Source organism: Lepisosteus oculatus, chromosome 5, assembly GCF_040954835.1.
Source record: "Lepisosteus oculatus isolate fLepOcu1 chromosome 5, fLepOcu1.hap2, whole genome shotgun sequence".
In the NCBI taxonomy this organism is placed as follows: domain Eukaryota; kingdom Metazoa; phylum Chordata; class Actinopteri; order Semionotiformes; family Lepisosteidae; genus Lepisosteus; species Lepisosteus oculatus.
In genome coordinates this window covers 43,997,868-44,022,795 of record NC_090700.1, presented here as the reverse complement: position 1 = coordinate 44,022,795, position 24,928 = coordinate 43,997,868, and the positions used below count along the sequence as shown (strand labels likewise).

At 39.9% G+C, this 24,928-nt stretch overlaps 1 protein-coding gene across 3 annotated transcripts in view; it reads right to left on the bottom strand.

Moving 5' to 3' along the window:
* Positions 1 to 24,928, bottom strand: part of fbn1 (fibrillin 1) — a 75,943-nt gene that overhangs the window by 11,878 nt on the left and 39,137 nt on the right. For all 3 annotated transcript variants that reach the window (XM_015342996.2, XM_015342997.2, XM_015342998.2), the window contains exons 31-55: positions 24,135 to 24,260; positions 23,751 to 23,876; positions 16,967 to 17,089; positions 16,366 to 16,488; positions 15,597 to 15,722; positions 15,306 to 15,428; positions 13,746 to 13,868; positions 13,114 to 13,281; positions 11,884 to 11,952; positions 11,240 to 11,365; positions 10,352 to 10,474; positions 9,580 to 9,738; positions 9,426 to 9,497; positions 8,315 to 8,440; positions 7,444 to 7,566; positions 6,512 to 6,637; positions 6,251 to 6,367; positions 5,463 to 5,588; positions 4,474 to 4,593; positions 3,424 to 3,549; positions 2,389 to 2,541; positions 1,850 to 1,912; positions 1,485 to 1,610; positions 982 to 1,101; positions 569 to 691 (exon numbers count right to left, since the gene is read on the bottom strand). In XM_015342996.2, the coding sequence (XP_015198482.1) occupies positions 569 to 691; positions 982 to 1,101; positions 1,485 to 1,610; positions 1,850 to 1,912; positions 2,389 to 2,541; positions 3,424 to 3,549; positions 4,474 to 4,593; positions 5,463 to 5,588; positions 6,251 to 6,367; positions 6,512 to 6,637; positions 7,444 to 7,566; positions 8,315 to 8,440; positions 9,426 to 9,497; positions 9,580 to 9,738; positions 10,352 to 10,474; positions 11,240 to 11,365; positions 11,884 to 11,952; positions 13,114 to 13,281; positions 13,746 to 13,868; positions 15,306 to 15,428; positions 15,597 to 15,722; positions 16,366 to 16,488; positions 16,967 to 17,089; positions 23,751 to 23,876; positions 24,135 to 24,260 (3,036 nt within the window). The remainder of the gene's footprint in view (positions 1 to 568; positions 692 to 981; positions 1,102 to 1,484; positions 1,611 to 1,849; positions 1,913 to 2,388; positions 2,542 to 3,423; positions 3,550 to 4,473; positions 4,594 to 5,462; positions 5,589 to 6,250; positions 6,368 to 6,511; positions 6,638 to 7,443; positions 7,567 to 8,314; positions 8,441 to 9,425; positions 9,498 to 9,579; positions 9,739 to 10,351; positions 10,475 to 11,239; positions 11,366 to 11,883; positions 11,953 to 13,113; positions 13,282 to 13,745; positions 13,869 to 15,305; positions 15,429 to 15,596; positions 15,723 to 16,365; positions 16,489 to 16,966; positions 17,090 to 23,750; positions 23,877 to 24,134; positions 24,261 to 24,928) is intronic.

Here is a 24,928-nt window from a genome sequence, read left to right as displayed (position 1 = left end):
TCAAAGGGATTTTATTTGTTTAAGTGTTTGTTGTATATTGAAAAAAAATGGAAAACATTTTGTTGATTTTGCTTATAGTTTTTTATTCTGTACAGGCCTAAGTTGTGTTTTTAGTAAGATTATGAGTTCCAGTCAAAAACGTTCAACTGGTTTCTACAGGTGTCCCACTTAATAGAAGCGGTCAACTTCTGTTACCAAAACAGTAACTTCTGCTTCACACCTTTTTAATACCCTGTAGAGTCCAGTTTATTACAGTGTCACTGCTAAAGAGACATCTGACATTTACTGGTAATAACAATGGTAATTGTTAGACTACTATAAGAATTTAACTAGCAAGTGGTTTAAACCAGATCATACCAATAAATACAAGTTCAACCCAGTAAAAACTGGAACAACTGGAATGACTGCTAGGGGAGTCCAGAGCTTTGACCACTACTTTGCACCACTAAGCACAATTCTATGTTTCAGATACTGTATGTCCGGTTTTCACACCCTGCGTGAAGAGACTTGGTTTGAATGGAATAGCAGAACTACCAACATCTTAGCTCAAAATTAAAAAACAAATTACCTCTGCACATTCTCCCATCTTCTCTGAGCACATACCCTTTGGGACACTTGCACTCATATGATCCCACCGTATTGACACAGCGGAAAGCACACAGAAGAGGATTCTGAGCACATTCGTTCACATCTAACAGAAAAGAAATCAGTAGGTTTGTTGACCGATTTCGCCACAATGGAATGCTACCGTATAAATTAAAATTCATAGAATCATCTGAGTTGTTTTTTTTAACTAACTCAGTTTCAATGGCGCTAGTTCACTGGTCATCATTCAAATGAAAATTATCCATAACATCCACATAGACACAAATTTCAAGAATATAAAAAAACAACATTTCAATTAAATACTTCTTTCTTTAACTTTTCTAAAAGCATACAGATAATATTTTACTGAAAATAGAAGAAACGTTGTGACTGTACCTTCACAAGTCATCATGGGCCCCGGCTCAAATCCCTCGTCACATGTACACTCGAACGCGCCAATGAGGTTTGTGCATGTGCCATTGCCACAGGGGCTTCCTAATTCGCACTCATTGGTGTCTAAGAAAACCAAGTCAATTAGGAAACTCATCTACACTGCTCATTCATTAAGACAGACATGAGAGATCACAGAGACAAATCAAGGCGGAGTTAAAATGGAAAATGTAGAGTGCAGAAGTTGTGCTGCCCTTTTTTACTATGCAAATTAATTATCGAAGTGGCAGCGTTTGCAAATTTGAAAAGCACAACGGCCGAAGACTTTAATCAATCCAGCTGCCTTTGAACTATAAAGAGGTTTAAATTAACGAGTTGAACAACAGAGCTCTGAACAAAGAGTGGGAAGAAGAGTTAATAAAAAAAGCTGTCCCTTTAAAAGACAATGATTTCTTACTTCAACAGCTAAGGGAAGAGGCGATGAGGCGAGTGAATTTAGCAGAACTCACCCTCACAATTCACACCACTGAAATCCAGCCGGAAACCCAGGGGACATTCGCACCTAAACGAGCCATCCGTGTTAATGCACTGTCCGTTTTTACAGGTGTTTGGATCTGCCGAGCATTCATCCAGATCTGTTTCCAACAAACACAAATGTTCAACAAATCTTTTTACTGGCTGTTAGAAATTAAACAATTCTGTGTAGCTACATCTAGGGGGGCTGTGGTATGTTGAGAATATTACTCAAATTAATTTTTTTTAGCACTATCATTAGAAAACTGAGAAGAACAAGACAGAATTCCAATTCACAACTATTCAAATGTATTCAAAATGCTAAATGTCTGAATCAGACTTTTGAATGTGCCAGTCTTACCTACTCGATTGTCGTATTTGTCCACATGAAGGCCAACACCGGCACACAGTAACGCAAAGAGCGCTAGAATAGAACACAGTTCACATTTGAAATATATTATTATAATCAGTGACATTTGTTGACCATGTAAAGCACCTGTATATCCTGTTCTGCTTTGTTTAAACCCAAACTATCTTGCTCTTTACTTTCTAACAGGGACATGGTGTTGGTGATAAACTACTTATGCATCAGCAAAACATTTTATAAGCCTTAATTAACAGACACATGGATTTATAGCTGAAAATAGGCCATGACGGCCTTTATATATTTGTGAAAGCATGGTTATACAGTAGATCAATCTATGCCGTAGCAGTAGTAGTAACAGCAGCAATAGCTACAGTCTATAGCAGTAGCTGTGCGGTTTCATGAGTACAAGAGCACAGTTATTCGCTTTACAAATCCAGCAATGCCACAGCAGAAAACTGTGTGTTACAGTCCCACAATCACAGGTATCTAACACTGCAGTGTCACTTTCAGGATATTGATTGCTTTGCACGTACTGTCGTTCCTTCCGGGGCACAAGTCACAGGGGTCTCCCCATCCCTGCCCTGGCATTGCGCTGCAGCAGCACTCGCTCTTGGTGGAGTTGAGGGGCCTGGGGGCCTGGCACCTCCCATCCTCAAACTTGCTGAAGCAGTAGTGGCGCCGTTCATCTGCGGGATGGTGAAATAGCCACATTAAACAAAACCTTTTTTTCCTTTTCACTAGGAATCCACTAGCTCCTTTGAAGACCACCCTCAACCTAGGCTGGCACAGGTCCCCGCTCAAATTTCTACACCTGTCTGCACATAACGGTGGCTGGCAGTCTCAAATTCTACACCTAGTGCGTGCACAAGTGTAATTGTGCGTCATGAAAAGCATTTCTGTCCATTGTATCAGTAAAGGAAAAGAAGGGACAGAGTAAGTGACAATGGGCACACAGGTGAGAAAGAGTCCATATGAAGGGGAACCTGTTAGACGCTGAAAGCTATAACTGAATGGAGAGGTTTAAAAAAGAAAGTAGTCTATCACTGACAGAAGGGGGATGGTGTAAGATCTTCTCCCCTGTGTGTCCATTCTCATCTACCCTCTCCTTTGTTCTTCTGTGCTTTTTATTCCAGCCACCTTCAATTCAAATTTTCTAATTCAAAGAGCTTTATTGGCATGACTGTCCAATTACAATACTGCCAAAGCCGGAACGATTAACAGAACATTTACAGACATTTACAGTAAAAGGTTACTGGACATTCATAGACATCCCATAAATCATTATTGTGAGACAGGCCCATTGCCTGTTGGTGTGACAGGAGATCAAATACTGGGCTGCAGCTCTGTTGAGTTTCCTCCCCCAGTAGGATTGGAAGCTTCTCTGGCAGGTTTGGTAATTCTGGGATTAGATTTATTTTAGGGAAGAAGATTCTTGTATTTTTCACAGAACTATCTCTCTCACACACATACACACCTGAAAAAGTCTCAAAATTTAAAAAACCCCTGAAAACTACGCAAAATTAGCACAACTTTTTGTGTGCAGTTATGAAGAGATAGAATTTACTCACCAATGCATCTCCTTCCTGAAGAAGACAACACGAAACCACTGGGACACAGGCACTTGAAACTGCCTTCGGTATTGGAACAGGTACCAAACACGCAGATATCTGGGCTTTGAGCGCATTCATCAATGTCTACAAAAAAAACATCCATCATGCCAGTGCCTTTACCATTTTCTTCTAGAGTAACTGTAGTGTATCTACGTAAAATTATCTGTTGTAGAGGAAGAAATAGCTGCTACCTTTTATTGAAACGCAACAGAAAAATAATGGCCATGGAGACTATCGAGCTGTTGATCACAGTCTAGTTACTTAACTGATGTTATTAAACCAAAGCAAGTTGCAGACTACCCTTCTGATGTTATTTGCCACACATCCAGTGAAGCTAAAAAGCTAAAAAAACAGCTCATAGAAGTGATGATGTAATTAAATTACAATAAAGCTGTATACATTTACTCAAATAACTCACAAAAAAGCTAGCAGGTTCTAGGTTTCATCATTGCAGTATATCCACAAACATTCTAACTTTTGAATTGGCTGTGGTTTTGCTAGGACAAACCACAGATTATATTTTATTGTAATTTTGTAGAATCAGGTGTAGTTTCACAGACAGCTCCCTGTACAACACACTTTCTTTTACAGATAATTTATTCTGTCGGGGCTCCTGTAAACACATTTATCTAAGAGGGAAATTCTTGCTATTTGAATCGGTTGCATAAAAGCTTTTTCTCTAATTTGTGGTATACAGTGAAGGTCTAAACTAAAGCTCGGAATAATCTTTCCCTTTCCCTTAGGATTCTCATGTCTTTTATCACAAATAAATCACACCACAGAGATTCCAGGGATGAATGTATTCACCACTTATCCTCACTGACTCCTCTTATACAAGGATCTTTACAAACCACAGCTGCTTTGCACATTTACAGTCAAGTCAGACTTGATATACTGTATACTGTGTGCCAATGGCTTCTTTTACTGCATATAAGAGTTGTTGGGTATTTTTACACTTTTTACACTTTTACACTTTATGTACACTAAATGTCTTAATGTCTGTTATACCTTCACACTTCTCATCTTTTAAGTAGTATCCAGGTGGGCAAATACACCTGTAGCTGCCGTCCAAATTCTGACAGATACCAGGGCCACAGGTTCCAGGATTGACGACACATTCGTTGATATCTAGAAAACAGAAAACATTAACTGCATCTCCATGTCTGTTTTGAGTTTTGAATGCCAAAAACACACTTCTGTTTCTAAACTTAATGAGTCCACAGTAGTGTGGGGATTAGGCCAGTGAGGAAAATGTGTTTATTGTTTCAAGATGTATATTCCATCACCTCTAAGACATTTTTAAAACTGAGGCACATGGTATTCCTGTGGTTTGTGCAGGTATTTGCTCAAGCAAAGTTGTTTCAAGTTTGCACAAACAGTACAGCGCTGCAGAGGTTATGCAAACCAAGAAGTGGGGTTTTTGTTGGATCTAGAATCCACCCAGAGAAACAGAGGACCTTTCACATACTAATATAACTATAGAATAAGACTTCAGAGAGCATAGTGTGTGAATTAGCACTTGCTAAAACCAAGGTCTTCATAATACCCTTTGGTATAGGGAAACACCTGAACAAGTTATTCACATTAGTACAGTATATTCACATCCAATCATACACTGTTTAAAATAGATTCAGAGGCAGAGCCATTATCACAAAAGCTGTGATTCTCCTGTATATTTCTTCTGCTGACTTCACAGTTTTATATGGTATTGCTTCTAAATAGTTGTACAGGAAATAGAAAGCATCATATCACCGAAATCTAAGCTCAAATTGAGAATAATGAATTACTTTCTGCGTTTTTAGCACATGTAAATTAAATGCTGTTGGCAAATGAAATGTTATAAAACCCTTTGCTTTTTTTCATAGGAAACAAAAATAATCCTGTGGGTGACTTTTAGCCCTGAATTTACGAACAGATTTTTCCTTTGAAGAAATAACATACTCAAACTCTACGATTAATATTGTGATAGTGATGGAGAAGATCTCCTTTCCCATTACCTATACAAATCCTGCGGTCGGCTGTGAGCTCATAGCCATCACGACACACACACTGGAATGATCCTATGGTGTTAATACAGTTGCCATTCCTGCAGAGGCCCCTCTGAGTTGAGCACTCGTCCGTATCTGAAAGAGAAACGAACTGAGGTTCATATACTTCTACTTTAAGAGAGAAGGCCTTTCAGCACACTGTGCTTGCATGATTGCTCAGTCCTCATTGATCCACGGATTTCATTCAGAAGTTCTTTGAGGATCTTCAGGGATTTTATCTTCAACAACAGGATTCGGCAATTCATTCCAGATACCCACTACCATTTCTATAAAGAACAGCCTCCTGTTCTCAGCTCTAAACACACTTCTTCATAATGTCCACTTGCATCCTTCACTGGGAGTTTAATTCCTGAACATAAAGTAATCCATTGGGTTCACTGTGTTAGTGTGTTGCAGGATTTAGACTTCTTGTACCAGAAATCCCGCTGTAACTGCCTCAGTGCAAGAGTGACAATGTTTATACTTTGTCTTTTAGAGAACAAATAGATACAGCTTGCCTTTTAGGAAAATACATACAAATTGGGTGCACTTTACAATATTTAGAGACATTCATTTTAGTCTTCAAGAGCCTTTTTCTTCGAAAACAAAATAAACTGGAGAGGCCACATTTAGTCAATCTGAAATATTAAATAAAATTCTTTAAATGGTTTAAGGTCTGTATAATGTTAAAAATCAGAGAAGGAACCATTGAGACACCTTTGTGTTTAGTTCCCACGATTCCGCAGGCACATACTCACCAATACAGTCATTATTGTGAGAGAGCTGGAACCCGGGATAACACAGGCAGTTGTAGGAGCCAACTGTGTTTTTACAGGTGCCATTTCCACACGGCTGCCTCTCGCACTCGTCAACATCTGTAACAAACAACAACGCTCTCAGGCCAACCCGCAACGTATACGTCTTCTTTCATAAAATGTCCCCAAGTTGATTTTATTTTGTTACACACAAACTGTATTAGAGACCACTGCAATGGGTGTGTACAAAGCTACTTCACCTACCTATACACATGGATGCATCTGCAGTTGGCTTGAATCCATTCTGACAGATGCAGCGATAGCTTCCCACTGTGTCAATACATTGCCCATGGCTACAGATATTGGGAATCTCAGCACATTCGTTGCGATCTGTTGAATTATGAAAAAAAGATCAACCTGCATATACCGCCTTTGTTTATGCACTTGTTTTGCATGAACTTTCACACAGTTACAGTTGAGGTTTGTTCATTGTTCAGACAATATTCTCTTTAGGCTTGCTTTCAAAGTCTTATCAGCCTGTGTCATAAACTATACTTGCTTCTTATATTGGCTCCCTTCTTGATTGTATTTTCCATGCATATAAAAGAAGGAAGAATAACAGGAACCAAACATGCCTCATTAAACTGAAACCGTTTTCTCCATTGTCCCAGGCCAGTGTTGACCCTTTCCTGTGAAAATGTAGTGGTGTTTTTATAAGGGTACTGAAAGAAAAGACTTGCAGTCTATTTAATAACTGACTACACAGAAATGTTTATTAAAGACCAAGCAATGTGCCTTTAGGTTTCAAACATTTTCCACTCATTTTCTCTCTCATTTCATACAGACCTGTAAATACATTTTAATAAAGTTTTTTCTGTTTTTTTACTGAATATCTTCTGGCATAATAAACTTTATCTCTGGCTTGCTACTGTATGCACTATACTCTGACCTCCAAAAGGTGTAATGACATCACACTAACCTCGAAAAGACATCACAATGACCTCAAAATGACATCACATTGACCTATAAACGACTTTCAAACTGACATCACACTGACATCACATTCACAGTAAACACAACCTTTTTGACCTTCAAACACCATCAAGTCATTCATATTTATGCACAGATCTCATGAAGCTTTTAAGTCTAATGGGATAAGGCCAACAAGGTTTTTCTGTTTTGTGGTGAAGACTCACCGAGACACTGGCCAGTGGGCGTGAATCGGTAGCCTGGTTTGCATTCGCAGCGGTAGCTCCCGGGCAGGTTCAGACACTCCGCGTTTCGTTGACAAACGGGTCCGTTCTGGCATTCATCAATGTCTGCAGTCATTACAGCAAAAAAGCATGCAATCTAATATCGCTTTTTAATTAGCACTGTTAAAAATAACTGCCACTGGTCTGGTGGGCAAAAAAGCCATGATTATAGCTGGCAAGTCCAGAATTCTCTTCAGTTTTCAGGGAGATATTCATAAACGTCTGACTCAAGAACAGAGCAAAATAACATCTTTTTAAAACACCGATACATGTGGTAGCATGATCAATGATTTGACATTTACAGTATATTCATGAAAAACCATTTAAATTATTTGTATTTCAGCCAAAATAAAAGCCAAGTTATTTTTTCAGTCCCTGACTATTGCTTTTACATATCAGAGTTCAGAACGTACACAATGTCATTTTCTGGTGGGATGGGAACAGTAGTACATTTAAAAAATTAAAATGATACTACAGAACATGAAGAAAACAGATTTATCTTCATATTCTTGTACCAAGATGAATTTTCACCTGAGCTTGTATGAATGTTTTTAGTATTACGAATTAAGATGAGCGAAACATCAGACTTCCATTTTCAAAGTTTTGGAAACTGCTTTTACTTAGAAATGGTTTTTAATAACAGTAAGTTTTATTAGTGTGGTGGCCGCAAATAAAACATCTCTAAAAACTTTCAAAATATGTCATATCTTTTTTAAGAAGAAACAGAGACAGGAAACTAAAATTGAATTTCACATCATTTACCAGTTTGCAGGAAACACAGTGACAGAGGATCTCATGCAGAGAGATGCCTCACCTTCGCAGATCAACAGCTTGTCGTTGTACACAAAGCCCATGGGACACTCACACCTGAAGCTGCCAATCATATTAATACACACTCCATTCTCACAGACTCCCGGGATGTCTCTGCATTCATCGATGTCTGTTGAAAAGCAAAGAACTCTTGGATTCTGGCTTTTAGCAAGGAACAGGAAATCAGCGTCACATTTAACTTCCTTTTTAAATGTATTTTTGAAGAGTTAAAGGCCTCACTCTCTGTAAGTACCACAGTTTCAAAGCTTTATGTAAATACTTTAGCTTGTGATTTTACAAGCAGATGTGAAATTTATATATATGTTTTCCTTTTCATTAGTCTTAAATGCAAGGATTAACAAATAAAAGCAGCAGTAAAAGTATATGTGTTGAATGACGTAACATTTTGTACAATTTTATGTTTCAGTCTATCAATAAAGCTGCTTATTCTGTTAAGGGTCATGCCACCATGAAGCTTATCTTGGAAGAGTTTAAGATTAAGGTAGGACTACACCCTGGACAGGACGTCAGTCCATCACAGGGTACAAGGCAGGATACCCCCCTAATAGGATGCCAGTCCATGCACATTTATGGACTTCTGAGACACCAATTAACCTAGCCAGCATATCTCTGGGAGGCAAGAGGAAACCAGAGTACTTAGAGAAGTCCAACACAGATCCAACAAGAACATGCCAACTCCACACAGAAATAAAGACATGGGTCGGAATCGAATCCAGACCCAAGAGCTGTGAAGCGGCAATACTAACTGCTATGCCAAGAGCTACTGCTAATATGCTCATGTATTATATACTTAATTAATTCATTTATTTTAAATATTCTAAACCCAGCATGGGAAAATCCAGTCCTGAGGCCAGGTGTCTACAGGTTTTACAGATACTTTTCAGTAACACCTGATTAAGACTTAAACAAACAGGTTTGACTTTGAAGGTTTGACTTCTTATTCATTTACATTGGTCAATTAAGTCCAATCAATGAGCAGAGGACCCTGTGGCCTCTGAGAGTCAAAGATGTCAATCCCAGCTCTACCCCCTTCTGCAGCACCTGTTCAGGTAGGAAAGGCAAGAATAACAAACTGGGTGTGACAGGCATCTCACCAATAGGTTTTCCACTAATGATATCAATGATGTATCCTGGTCTTTCGCTTCCACACAGGATGGCAAACTCATCTAGGAATGAATTAAGGAACAGATCATTAAAGCAGGAACCTCAAGTCAGAAACGTGTGCTGAAGTGCTGTGCTGGTACTCACTGGTGCTGGGTATGGGACACTGCTCGCATGGCTTATTCCAGGCCCGGCCAATATTGTAGGAGCAGCAGCACATCTTCTTGGTCATGTTGAAAGCCAGCTCTCCATCACAGGTTCCATTGTCAGAATAAAAGTTCCTGTAGCACAGACTCCGCCTCATATCTGCAGTTCAAAAAACACACAAAATACAACTGTCCATATTCCAATAACATGTGATTCTGCTTCACAATTTCAAACACACTACCTAAGAAGAAATACAGAGGGGAGGTGGGGGGAAAAGTGGATTTTATCTGTTTTTTTTTTCAGAGTTGCAAAACTGAACAGAGCATACGAGGCACTGTCTGCCAAACCTCCAGCATGTTGAACAGGACTCAGTCACACACAAATATACTATTGGAAGTGAGGGAGTAATGGACGAATGCAGATGCTTTGCACACTGGGCTAATGATTCAGCTCAGGTTAGCCACACTCAATCTGTCTGTCTCTGCCTTATGACTGCTCACTACCCACAATGAGAAATCTGTATGGTATTTTGCTATAAAATTTCCTACGTTGCACTAACTTTGAATGACATAACCTTGTCATGGTCTGCTATGGTTTTTAATATGTTTGCCCGGAAAGTAGTGGCTTTCCTGTGCTATTACAGAATTTCCTACTTTTACCATGACATTCAACAGACAAAATCTTCAAAAGGGCCTTTCTGTGTCTTCAGAAAAGTGACCCATGATAAAAGAGAGCAAACTACAGTATATACAGTATATATACACAAACCTACCCATGCAGTTATTACCACCATTGACCTGCATGTAGTCTGGGGGACATATACAGGTGTAATTCCCTACTGTGTTATAACACTGTCCAGGGCCACAGATACCAGGCCTCTCACATTCGTTAACATCTGGAAATGGAAAAAGACATTTCAAGATAAGCGTCTTTCAAACGATTGTGATGCAAACACATCAGTCACAGATGCAGAACTGGAGGTGTACTGTATAAAGCAAATTATTTAACCTTATACTCTTTCACGTTTTTGTCTAAAACCTGAAACACATTGAATGAAATATGAGAAAATGTAATCTACTCCTTTTGCATTGATTAGCTAGAAGTTAATCCCACAGGAGCTACAGTATTTTAGAACTGTTGTGAAGCTGTCACATAGTCCATTAATGACAGCAGAGAAAGGCCCACAATACTCACAGTTTCCCAGGTTCTGAAAAGCTTTGGAACTGGCAGTAAGCAGGAGTGGGGTTTTACAGTGCGTTGTAATACAGAGGAACAGCTGTACTCTCAAGGAGATGAAACCCATAAACCATTAACCAGCAGCACTAATAACATTTGTCTCCTGACTTCAAAAGATTGTGTGATGTGTACAGCATGCCAGAGAATGCAGCTCTGCTGCAAGGACAAGACAGAGAGAGCCCCGAGGAGGGCCCTGTGTTTCCAGCGTTGTATTAAAAGTAAGGGTGAAGACTCACAGCAATAACTTGTGCACGTCAGCACTAAGAACCCAAGCCTACAGTGAGGTTTTTTTGATGTGATGGATGCTAAATAAAAAATCTGTTTGCTAGTTCCAAATTAAGCACTACAGAAAAGTATCATAAAAACACCCTTTCACACACAGTGATTCAGTAAACAAGCCAAATGTTCAAGTCCTGTTCCATACCTTCACAGATTCTTGTCTCCTCATTTAGCTCGAAGCCCCTTGGACACTCACAATGAAAGCTACCAAATGTGTTAATACAATTTCCTCCTTGGCAAAGACCTGGTAGCTCCTGACATTCATTGATATCTGCCAGAGGCAATAAAAGAAGGGTGAAAAACTTGTGTCATTTGTAATAATACTTCGCTGCAGCTCTGTGCTGGCCCTGGGGAGGCTCCAAACACAAGGTTCTTGCATTATAATAATATAATCATGCATTATACTAATAATATGTACAACAAAACCTATAATGATTATTTCATATTGAAGTAATTTAGAAGTAACAAAGACAAATGTAAAAGCAATTTCAAATATGTGAGGAAATATTTTTCAGAACTCCACTTGATATCCCAGGTTAAGATAAATTCTAACATTTACAGTGAGAAATCATTTAAAGTATTAACTCCCAAATTCTATGAAATGTAGATTCACAAATGCAATATTTATTAAAATAATTAAACTACGGCTACAAAAATCGTACAAAGAATCCTTATTATTCATATACTGCATACATACACTATACCAATATTATATATTCAGATATACACTGTACAGTACATACATATTATACTACTGCAATTGCAGTAACATTATGTGTCAGACCTCACCTTCCAAAATAACTGTGATGGGATTAGGTCGGAATCCTTCTCCTCCTGGGCACAAGGTCTTATACTCAGCTAAAATGAAAAAAAATATCTATTACATTCCCAGAGCAGCTTTGGTGGCTTCAATTGATGTAAAAGTTTTGCTTTGTGTCCTCTAGCATTCTTTGAATTTGTATAGATGTACTTTCATCCCAAGGGATCCCAAAGATTTTTGCATACAGGAGGGAATCTATTCCCTCCACCACTGAAGTGCACCTGGGGGACATGTGAGTGTCATTCTCCCCCAGCAGCCCCTCTGGTTTAACGTACAGTGTTTTCAGTCACCACAATGGGTGCACTGGAGTGGAAATTCTGGACCAGAGAGAAGAGTGCCACCTACTGGCCCAGCAAAACACTCAGATGAGCTAACTGGTCTCCCATCCTAGTTATACAGCTCCTTAAAAATCCATCATTCATTAGGATTTAACCGCTGATTTGACATCATTCTAAAACAAAACCTTTTGGGTCACTGAACCACAATGCAATTAGTGCAAAGGGCATCAGAAAGACAAATACAAAACTTCTGAACTCTTAACAAGACAAATGTGTCCGATTAGCACTAAGAACACACATCGTTTTCTGGAAGAATTAAATGAGGTGTATTTTCTAGATCAAAACCAAAGGCTCCTCCACAGGAACCCTTGCGAAGGTCTAAAATCCATCCATTTTCTAATCCAGGGTCACTGGGGAGCCGGAGCCTATCCCGGCAAGCAAAAAGCGCAAGGTGGGGTCCACTCTGGACGGGGTCCACACACACTAAAACCTGGGCCAGTTTTCCTAGAAACAAACCTAGAAGTATGTGTTTGGACTGTGGGAGGAACCAGAGCACCTGGAGGAAAACCACATGATCACAGGGAGAACATGACAACTCTAACACAAATAGCACCCCAGGTCCAGATTTTAACCCAGAGCCCCAGTGCTTGCTGCAGGGCAACAATGCTAACTACTGCGCCACCATGCCCCCCCAGTGAAAGCTTACCAAAGTACATTCGTGTACAGCATGTTTGCAGCTCTCCAGTGCTTTTACCATGCTTGGATCAGCTACTTTACCTGAATTTTCTATGGCTCCCCAACGATTTGTATCTCACTGCCCTTCACCATGCAGTTGTCCTTGTGTTCTCTCAGGTGTACCACTGCTCATGAAGTATTTTCCCCGCTGTCCCCCAGTGAAACGACGGAGTGTATTACACTTACAGGAGTTGATTGCAGGACAGGCCTCACAGGGGTTGCCCCAGGCTCGGCCCAGGGAGCAGCAGCAGGAGGCCTTGGAGACGCCCACGCCGATCTCATTGGAACACTCCAGGCTCAAAGACGCATCTCCACGGGCCCGCACATCCAGGTAGCAATTGCCAGAACGCGTGTCTAGCAGATTCAATAAAATTACCATGCTTAAGCCAATGTGGATTTAAAGGAGTCAGGTTATGTTCCGGTTCCATAGTATGCATACAAAAGACTATACAGTCCTTAAGTGGGTAAGTTCCTGATGTACCGGGTTTAATATTTAGTTATAAATTACAGCTCATGTTTTGTTGACTTTGGTCGACTGTTAATTCATTCTGTATGTTGTTTTGTGCCAACATTTAATAACAAGAACGCACAGCAAGAAGAAAGGAAGAACTCCTATAAAACTCTCATGGAAAAATTATACTTTTGTAGTGATTTCAGGAAAGGAGGACTTGGTCTGTATGTTTTGTTTGCTTTACAAAAAATCTGGATCTCTGTGTTAAAATTAAATTTAAATTCCCTTTACAATCTGATCTTCTGGGTACTCTCAGGGCACTGCAATGTCACGGAACATGCAGTAAATAGGTGCTGAAAGGTCTTACCAACACAGCCGACACGGGTCGGGTTGAGCTCAAAATCTGGAGGACAGTTGCAGACGTAGCTACCAGGAGTGTTCACACAAATTCCACTGATGCAAGTGGTTGGGTCAGCACACTCGTTGATATCTGGAGAACACAGACATGTGACACATACTGTATGAGAAAGAACACATCCTTTAAAACCCTGTGACACTTTCTCCGAGATCTGCAGGAGAGGGAGGGTCCCCATCAATGGTAAGTCTTTGTGCTGGACTGCAGCGACTGTCGTCACTGATGGGAGCAGTGACTAATTCAGAATGACAACATATCCAGGGTGGGGAAGCACAGTAACCATGATGAGGTCATTTTTTCCAGCAAGGGTCTTGTAAGGCAAAGACAGGCGATTGGAGGGATGGCTGTCATCTCCAGAGAAAGAGCTCTCGCAGAGACACAACCTGTCTGCTCACTTCAAGGAAAAAGGTCCAGATAAGCCGTGCTTTGCTTGGTAAGAAAAATACAGGTGTAATGAAGAAGTTTAAGTAGGTAGCTGTGTCAGCATTTGTAGGCTGCAAAGGAACAAGTAAAGGTTTATTCCATGCTGAATAGAGAAGAAAAGAAACACAACGTTTAGGCTTTGGTGCCCCCTCCACCTGAAGGGACACCTGAAAAAGGCTCCATAGCCATAATGTTGTGTATCTTTTCTTCTCTTTTCAACATGGAATAAACCTGTACTTGTTCCCATACAGGTGTAATGTTCTTCATTGCCCATAGTGTCTAATCTTAGTAAAACCACACCAGTCCATGCACTGCCAATCCATACATTTTTATTTCAGCTGAGTCAATAACATGGTTTGCTTTGAGTTATATTATAAGAAAAGAAGCTTGGGGTAAGAGTACAGGGTCAGCCATTTATACGATGCCCCTGGAGCAATTGGGGTTAAGGGCCTTGCCCAAGGGCCCAACGGAGTAGGCTTTCTCTGCCGGCCACAGGATACGAACTGATAACCTTATAGCCACAGGCAGATCCTTAGCCACGGAGCCAATGTGAAAGAAACATGGTAGATGGCAGATTCATATGTGGCCCATTTTAATATGATATGCGCTGGAAAGAGGATATGACAGGCCTTCTGAGTCACTCATTCTGTGTTTAGGCCAGGTCACGTCACCTGTTGGCTTGGATTCCCTGAGTCTCTGTGAGCAACTGCCTCAGTGCTGGATAGGATTATATGGGCGGGGGTCTTCGCTGTGATGCAGCGCCCCCTGTGGCCACACGGATGCTCATAAGCCTGCAGTGCTGTCAATGAGGGATGTGCCTCTCTCTCCTCTCAATGGTGCTGAACCTGCTGTACAGGGCTGTAACACCTGTGAGATGGTGGGTTGGCTGGACTGACTGCATTTCCTTATTCTCCCCTGTGTGTGGTTGTGGGTCACATAGGTAACGATTGTAAATTAACATAAGAAACACACAACTGGCAGTTCCAACTAACGTCCACGCTAGCTTATGTCACGCAGTTCTTCAAGACAGCTGAAGCCACAGAAACATAATTTGTTTCTGTCTGATCAAAGGTATTTATTTTTTCTTACCTGTACAGTTTCCTCCGCTTCTGTCTAGCTCATACCCGGTGTGACACTCACATCGGAAGAGGCCTGGGATATTCCGGCACCTCCCATTGACACAGATGTCAGGGAATGAACACTCATCAATATCTGTTGAAAGACAAGGAATGCTACACTGTGCAAAATGATTCTGCAAGAGTTGGATGATATGACTAATAGGTACTGGTACTGCTGTGACTGGAATATTAATTGTGATACTGCCATAAATATTTAGAGCCACTGCAAAGCTAGAAACAGTAAGGTAAACGCGTTAGTTACCTTCACAGGCCTTCCCATCCAAAGTGGGTATGAACCCCATGTCGCACTCACAGCGATATCCACCAGGAACATTCAGGCAATGTCCATTCTCACACAGGTTTACATTTTCTGCACACTCGTCGCTGTCTGTAACAAGACAAAATTGCATTTAAAATAACCTCTAGCATTTAGTTACACAATCAACATCCATTTCGCAATGATAGCATGGTTAATGTTACCACGGCAGCAGGCCCCGTCTCTACTCACTGGTCAATCGGTGTTGGTTGCCATGGTTACATGAACAGACGGGAAGCCTAGACCACCTGTGCAAAATTTACTACCACTCCCATCACAGGTGGGCTATTTGAGGTCTATTCTGGCAGTGCTCTGGGCTCTGTCACAGAGTTTAATCAAAGCCTCTTGCTGTAGCCCTTCTTCATCTTGACCTCTTCTCCTGGAATAGCCGCTTGGTACTGTGCAGTGTGATCCTCAGTTTTGAACCTGCTACCTTGTTCTGGCACTATGACTCTGACTGTGTTTTGCCTGTTTTTCATTGCCTGCTCAGCTGCTCATTTCACCCTACTTTTGGGTTCTTCCCTTGAACCTCGGACCACTGCTTATATCCACGAGCAGCAGCCATTGCAATTTGGCTTTCAGCGCTGAGGTTTATGATGCATTAATTTACTTATCTAATGACATCTTACTTTGTTAAATCATCTGATTTCACTGAACAGGTGAAATGAGTAAACAGGTGCTGTCAGGGTGTTATTACTGGGCTCGCAGTTGTCACCTGTACAAAAGAAGCCATCTCCAGAGAAGCCCTCCTTGCAGATGCACCGGTAGGACCCCATGGTGTTCTTGCAATCCGCATGGCTGCTGCACATGTGGGTTCCATTGGAGCACTCATCCAAATCTGCATCACACAACAGCCTCCAATTACTGTACATTACAACACTGGCGAAAGTAAATAGAGGCAGATGGATGGCCATACCAATATCAGAAGAACATAAGAAGGATTCATTTTAATTAGGAGGCTATTCAGCCTATCGTGGTTATTTTATATCTAGTAGCCAAGCAGTATAAATGTTTCATCACTTCTGAAAGGACTGAAGTGTGTCCTGGACTCCCACTATAACCTTGTATTTAAACGTGCCTTTTATTTTCAGTTTCCAATTACACCCCTTTTTGAATCTATTGTCTACCATGTTTTTATTGTTGTGACCTATTTATAAAGGATATGTGTGTGCATGTGCTATAATTCAAGAATGAAACTCCCATCTAAATTTGTGCAAAAGTCTTGATCATCCTAAAACAGGGAGCTCCTGCACTCAGTAAGACTTGAGTATTTTCTTGAATCTAAGTAGATGGAATTGTTTCTGGTCTATACTCACCTTTGCATTTGATTCCATTTCCTATCCAGCCAGGACTGCAGCTACATTTAAAGCTGCCTGCTGTGTTTGTACAGGTGGCGTGCCTGTCACAGTTATGAGCTCCAATCTCGCATTCATTTATATCTGAAAGAGAACATTTCCAGAAATATGAACATAGAGTGACAGCATTCAGCTGTGGGGAAGGTGGTCCAGCTGTTTCCAGAACTGCTCAGACATTCTATGGAACAGACACATTCCAGACACGCAAAAGGCCAAAACTCTCAGACGGAAGCTTGGTTAACGGACAGAAAAAAGAGAAATTATTTAAACTTGCATCCTTCATTTACAGCAATTAGTCTCCTTTATCTCCCTTAAAATAAAGTTCTTAATATTGTTGTTTTTTTAAACTCAATTTACAAGTAACGGTAACTTTACTGTACATCATATGTCTTCACTAAAACCGTTCTGTGGTATTAGGACTTTGCAGAACTTACTTGTTGTTGTTTTAGTTTCAGAAATTAAATCAACAAACAGATTATGACTAAATTGATAACTGATGGCAGCTTAAGCATAGCTGAAATGTTTTCACATTGTTGTTGCTTTGAGAAGCTGTAAGTTTTTTTTCTGTACATGTGCTCAGCAGGTACTGTCACCACACTAGAAACTTTGATAAAGATTCAGACAAAAATGGCCAGCCCTATAACATCATCATAACAAATGCCTCGGCACTGAACTAATTTCAAGCTGTGATGTTTCACTGGGCAAGCCTTCAAGAATGCTTGCCATTAGAGTATTTATGAGAGCTAAGCTAATCCTCTAGGTATGTAACAAATGCAGTTTAAACCGTGATATACATATTTGAAATATAGGGGGTATTTCCTAAGCTCATGATAAAATGCTGCGTTTCTGTGGCAAACTGCAACATGTTTACGTTTTTCTCACGTTGACCTGATCAGAACTATAGCTCGGATGTCAAGAAGTCAAATCATGACCCAAGTCATGTGCTCACGTGTTGCTTTATTTTTTGGAAAAAACAAATGTGCTTGTTTCCTGACTTCCCTTCTTGCAACTCAAAATCAGGTTTACAACAGCTTTACCAGCTGCAGGGCAGAGAAAGACAAAGTACTGTGTGTTGCGCAGAAAGTAATGGGAATTAAATCGTTAGCTGTTCCACAAAGGATCACACAAAACAGTCAAAGCTTCATCCTAAATAAGTTCAGGTACTGTGTATAGGCAGAAGGCTCGGAAAACAAAACTGGTATTTTGCTTTTTCTTGGTTCCTAGAACAAACTGCTTAAATCTTTAACAGTTGGCCAACCTTGAATTCCATACAGCTACTGTGAAATAAAACAGATCTCAATAAATGTGTGCCTTTAAAAACTACAGCCCATATTGAACTTTTTTCTTCTTTATTAGATGTTCCTCTCCCAGCAAGACAAATTGTATTATATTTTATAGTGAACCTTGAGCAGTCGTTTTCAGAAAGCATACACAAACTAGTATTTTACATTCAATAGCCCGCTATGAAAGATCTTAGTTTGAACTATGGTATGCTTTTTCCACCATTGTTTTTAAATTAGAAAATCATTCATACAACCCACAAAGTATACAACGATTCTTATCAAACACAATATGGAGCACAGAGCCAAGTTTAAAAAAATTACAAACTCTGAGTATACAGCATAGAATAGCAGGAAGCCATAAATTCTGCCACGCCAAGATTACAATTCCCCAACATGTCCTTAGCTAAAAATTTCAACAGTGTTGTTGTGTGTTTTATTGTATTTTCATTGTTTTGTTCCAATAATAAGAAAACTAGTGGCCAGGATCTGCATGTGAGACATTTTAGCTCTCCCCTTAAATATTAATGCAGAGGCTCGAAGATACTCTTAATGCCCACTTTTCATCTTTGGGAAAAGATTAAAGAAGTGTTCCACCAGCAAAAAAGTGGTGGAGGAAACTACTTTTTTATCCTACAAAATAGCCTGAGAGTGTCTTTTAATATGAGGAATTAAGAAATGAGCATGCTATCTTATTATAGGATGGCTTTCAGAGGCACTCAGTATGATTATATACTTCCTACTAACCTTTGAAGCCAAAACAAAAACAACACGAAAACAACTTTGAGATGCCAATGGTTCAGATGGTGGTTTTACAAACCACCAGGAAACATGCAAATTAAAAAGGAGCTATTATGGTCACACACTGTTGAAAGCCTTGTAATAATCATCAGAGACCTGAAGTGCTGAAAGACAACATGACACACTACAAATGAAGGTGCGTGTATCTAAATGGAGACGAACAGGCATGACTTAAGATGTTCTAGAAAATTCCATGATTGAGAACATTCTTCCTTTTGCCAGTGGACGTCCCCAGTGAACTACAAAGAGGGCTCTATGTGAATGACTTAATGTACACAGTGCCACTCCTAACCTTGTAAACCTTTCTGTTGCACAACATTGTTTCCACCCTGTCTTTATGTGTTCAGTAATGTGAAATAATCCTCTGCAGGCAAGAAAAAAACAGCATCTGAATGCATTTTAGTCGTAAAGGAAGCTATTATGAATCTTTTGGATGGTTTATGGGGTGGTGTGGTGGTGCAGTGGTTAGTGGTTAGTGGCCCTAGGTTCAATTCCTGACCTGGGGTGCTATCTGAGTGGAGTTTGTATGTACTGTACTCCCTGTGTTTCTCTGGGTTTCCTCTGGGTGCTTTGGTTTCCTCCCGCAGTCCAAACACATACTGGTTTCTGGGAAAATTGGCCCTGGTGTGAGTGGGTGTGTTTGTGCCTGTGACGAACTGGAGTCGAGTCCAGTGTGTATCTTGCCTCATGCCCTTTGCTCAGTGCTTGCCAGGATAGGCTCCAGTTCCCCTGCAAATCCTGAATGGGATGAAGCAGTTAGAAAATGCATGGATGGATTGTTTAGTTATCTGTTTTGTCTTCTCCCTTACACATAAGAAAAGTGTTCTGATCCTTTAAATACTGCAAGAATCCCAAGCAAAGAAAGAAAAATGATATAAACAAAATAAACTCATGCCTTTAGCAATAATTATAAAAACAGCCAAAAATGATGGAGAGCTGATTAGATCAATAGGACCACTAGAGAAGTTAAAGGTTTTTCTCAGAACAAGATTTTGGATAATTTCATGGCATGAAACATTTACATGTAAAATACACCATTTAGAATTTAAGTCAACCTATCATTTATCAAAAAATCTTCTCACAGAGCAGATTCCTGACCTACAACTTTATTGATGGTTTCCTTGGGCAAAAAGACCCGAATGGATCACTATCTTGAGACCAAAAGGCAAAAGCAGAACGAATTTCATCAATGCGGAAAATGTCCTGTCCACATCATTACAACCAAAGCAGTTTTTTAATTTAAATTGCTGCAATGCAAATCCTTACCACAGTCACTGGTTCTCTGTTGTGGCTTTGTGTTTAATATAACAAATGAAAATAATATTGAATTCACAGTGACGTGGTTTTGTTTCATTCCTGCGGTGAGGATAAAGGCTCTTTATTTCCTTGAATATGCATATCCAATGACTGATCACAGGCAGCTGCACAAGCACTATATATATATATGTGTGTGTTTTACTGCACAATGCTAAGAATTAGTGAACCCTCTCTTTATTTGCTTTGTAAACATTGCAGTTTGTCCCAAAGAAATAAACTATGAAAGAGATGGAAATGGGGTTTAGGAGGCGTATAAACCCACGCTTCAAATCCTTCAAATCCCAGTAGAGAAAATCATGCAGAAACAAACGTAAAAAAAATGCTATGATAAATAATACACATGATTCCAAGACAACCACCAAGATCTTTTACTAGTCTGTGATGCTGAGAATGAGGCAATCCAAGAGATGCATGAAGGACTTGTGATTAATATTCCACTGTGTCCAAAGGCTGGGTAATGCACACAGCGACTGTAAAATCAGCCATTTCATTCCAAGATAAACGTGACGACGAGAGTGAAAAACAACAGCGAGGGCCATTGTTATTAAGCTCAGGAGGAAGGCTTGCCTTGCTGGGCTCTGCACTGTTCCAGGGCTGGAGTCTACAATACTCACAAAGGGCATGATGGTCACGGCACTTATGAGGCATGTTTTATCGATCTCCTGCCAGCACTTCAGGATGTGTGTGGTGTGGTAGAATGATGGAGGACAGCAGATGAATTAGGGTGGTAAGAAGACTTGAACTTTCATATCTCTCATCAAAGGGGTCTTCACAACTTCCCCACAGAAATATTCCTAGCTAAGCTGTAAACGAAACCACTGCTCCATGATGTTCATGTCAGATCCTTTAATTGGACCCAGTGCAGGATCTTATGGGAAAGACGCATGTTGGAGAGATTCAGTGGTTTGCAAGGGTCACAGAAGCTTTTGAATGTCTAATGTCAAATATCCTGTAGCTGTTGTTGCACTCTTCATCAGAAATCAGAATTCATAAGCTTTGAGTGAGTAAACTCTAATATGCTGGGTTTGAACAAAGTGCACTTATTCTACTCGTCTTGTCCCCAGCAAGACGGTTTTTAAAAACAAGGAAAATTCTAAACATCTGTGTGGGATAGGAATGTGTACAGAGATGCAGTAGGGGGGGAGGGAGATGCAAAAGGCTGATTCTAAAAACTGTTTCATGATTTGGAATGATTTGTTTATTTATAAAACTGGAAACAATTGGTGATGACAGGAGAGCTGAGCAATGCAGACTGAACCTCAATAAAACCCAGAAGAGATCGTTCTGGCTGTTCTCATGATCCCAAACACGCTTCCATAACAGACGTTCTTTAACCTTTTAAAAGTACTGTTACTTAAACAATCCATTTCACATACATTACAAGCCTGAAATTCGAAGGGCTTTCCCTGTGTAAACCATGGCCCCAATAACTAAACCACCAAAACTGTTTTTACAAACATTTTTATGTTACCAAAATGACATCATACAATACACCACAAGCTTCTCATATCCCTTTAGCATCTGACAGTTCACATCTGTCTGTAGCCTATAAAACATACATTATAATCTATAGGAAAACATCTGGAAGATGTGAAAAGACTAACAAGCATGATGAGTGATTAAATGACTGTACAAGAATCTGTACACGCCCAGCTGTATCTTGAAACAGCTGGCCTTATTTCCTTGGCTTCTTGTATTTGTCTGCAAAACCTGTGGTCATCACCTATTAGGGTTAATTAAGACAGAATGTCCTTTATTTTCTGTTCACCATCTTGTGATTTCTTGCTTCATCAATTAACACATTTCAAACTCTTACTGCTTTACTGATCACTTATAAGTATGAGTACCAGACTTCAATTATGAGCATTGCCATGCATTTTGTAAACATTAAAATATTTCAAACTCGATTCATGCTGAACTCCAGTTCATGAAAGGATAATAATTCAGACACTTCTTAGCCTTCTGATGTAGAAGATGATGGTGTTAATGGTCACCAATATGTAAACAGAAAACAAGTAATCACAATCTGCATTAAAATACACCTTGAAAAGGTTTTTGGCGCCTAACGATCAGTGTCATATGGCCTTTTTGGCAAACCCCTCAATGCTGTTGGCTTAAGGACAAGTAATGTAAAATACACAACATTTCAGAAAGCTCTAACCTCGTTCTTTGACAGCTATATTTTACTCTTTTGCAGATTCCTCTGTCCTTTTATAAACTCTGTTATCTCAAAAAGGAAATGTCTATTACACAAGCCTAACATTTCAATGAAGTCAGATGAGGCTCATCCAGAATTCTAACTTCGGTCTTCAGTAAGTCAACCAAGAAATTCAGATCATAGTTTTTTAGTCTTGACACATTCTGCAAGTTCTGTTTCTTCACAGTAGCAAGTGCCTTTTGTCTCACCGCAAACAAACTTTGCTACAGTGTATTTTAATCCCAGTATATGTCAATTCATAGAAATGATCCAGGACAACACAGCAGAAATGAACAGATCACTGGAGTGTAACACACTCTTATAACCCCTGACAGGCCTCTGACACAGATGAAGGTTTAATTATTTTTAATAGCAAATCAAAAGGCCTCTAAACTTGTAAAACCAATACTAGATATTGAGGAACCACTGCCTCATTGATCAGGGAAAACAAGTGTTGTTCAAATTAAACTAAGAAACGGCTGGTTTTCATTCACAGCTCGCAGTAAACATTCTCAAATGACCATCTGAAGTTTTGACTTGCGTTCTACCATAAATGTGGTCCATTATGTCAAACTTCTGCCTCCTCGGCTCAGATGCTGTGTACATACCACAAAACCTTCAAGATCTCTGAAGAGGTTCTTGAAATTCAAAATGTGTACAATAGAGCTGCTAACTGATTAAGTGAAGCTGTAATTATTACAAGATGACTCTCCATGAGTCATCACTCTTGCCAATATTTCAAAACATCCTGCTCATCTACCAATACAGACTCCTTTGACAGAAACTCAAAACAGCTACACCACTGTTTGTTTTTTGTAGGAGAACAAGCAATCATAACTTCTTGATTTTTACATGTGACATCCAAATGACTAAGTCATTCAAACAACTATATTGTTGTACTTATTTAGAACTAGTGTTTTGTTGGAATCCTATGGTCTACCCTTGCATATGGTTAGGCAATACATGCAAAACATCATTCATGTCCATATGATTGCTTGAATTACTAGTTAAAAAAGTCTGCTGATTTTTCTGTTGTTATTTCTCACAGACCTAGTTAGCATTGCACTTATTTTGTCCAACAGTGAAAAGAGCCCGAAGAGCAGGGTTTATAAATTGCTGGAATGTTTCAGGGCTATTTGCAAAGCCTTACCTGTACAGCCAGTAGTTCCTTTCCTCACTGAATACCCCATGTCACAGTGGCAGATGAAAGATCCCTTTGTGTTCTCACAGTTCCCACTCAGGCAGATATTTGGATTCAGTTCACACTCATCGACATCTTTAAAGCAAGAGAGAAAATATTTGTAAGTCTAAAAATAAAAACTATTTATTCAGCCCTAAAAAGGAACCTTTCACTTTAACACCACATGTTAGATTCTGGTGAAAATCTGACCAAATTTCATCAGAATCATCTCAGGGTCTGTGGAATTTCTATTATTCTTCAATTTCTATTATTGTGATGCACAAAAAATATTTCACCTTTTCCATTTTGTCCTAACCACAGACACACAATAAGAAGCAATGTAAGGCAAAGTACCTAGGCATGTCTTCATATCCTCAGAGGACATAAACCCATCGTAGCACAGACACTGGTATTCGCCAGGGATGTTTGTGCACTGACCACCATCACAGATGTCTGGATTGTCTTCACACTCGTCAATATCTGCAGGGGATGGAGGAAACAGGTCAAGAATACATGAGCACCTTAAACTGGAAAGCTCTCTATAAGGGTTAAGTCTCTTAGTGCTTTGCCAAGGAATTTTGAGAGATTAAATCTTCATTGAATAGGTGGGTAGTAAAGACATCTGTGACAATGAAGTGGTGTTTCTCTCTCAATGGAGTCCGAATCTGGCCTCCAACCCTCCCCAGAGAGATACGGTATCAGCCATCTCTGTCAAGGGTAACAAAAGTCATACCTATTTTGTAGGGGAATCGGAGGAATCTTATCACTCATTGCATTTTAATCATGCCCGGAAATTTTTCAAAAGCTCTTATTAAAGTCCAGGAATTCTTTTCTTTTGGCCTTTAGCATCCACTAGTGTAACCACTGTATTTCTTCATAGGACTCTGCTCATCTAGGCTGGCATGAGTGCACAGCTTCTCCTCTGTCATAAACTCCTGCAGCAGTGATCCTATTCTGCACAGAAACTAAAAGAAAGACCTCACGCTAGTTATGGAAGGTTTATTTATTCATGCTGGGTATGTGAGGGCGGTGGCACTGCTCGACTGACCTCCTGGCAAGGCTGTTTGTCATGAGGAGGAAGTAAGGAAGGCATTGTTAGAGCCTTCCTCTCAAAGGATTCGTGAAGGGAAAAAAAGCTCTACAAGCCT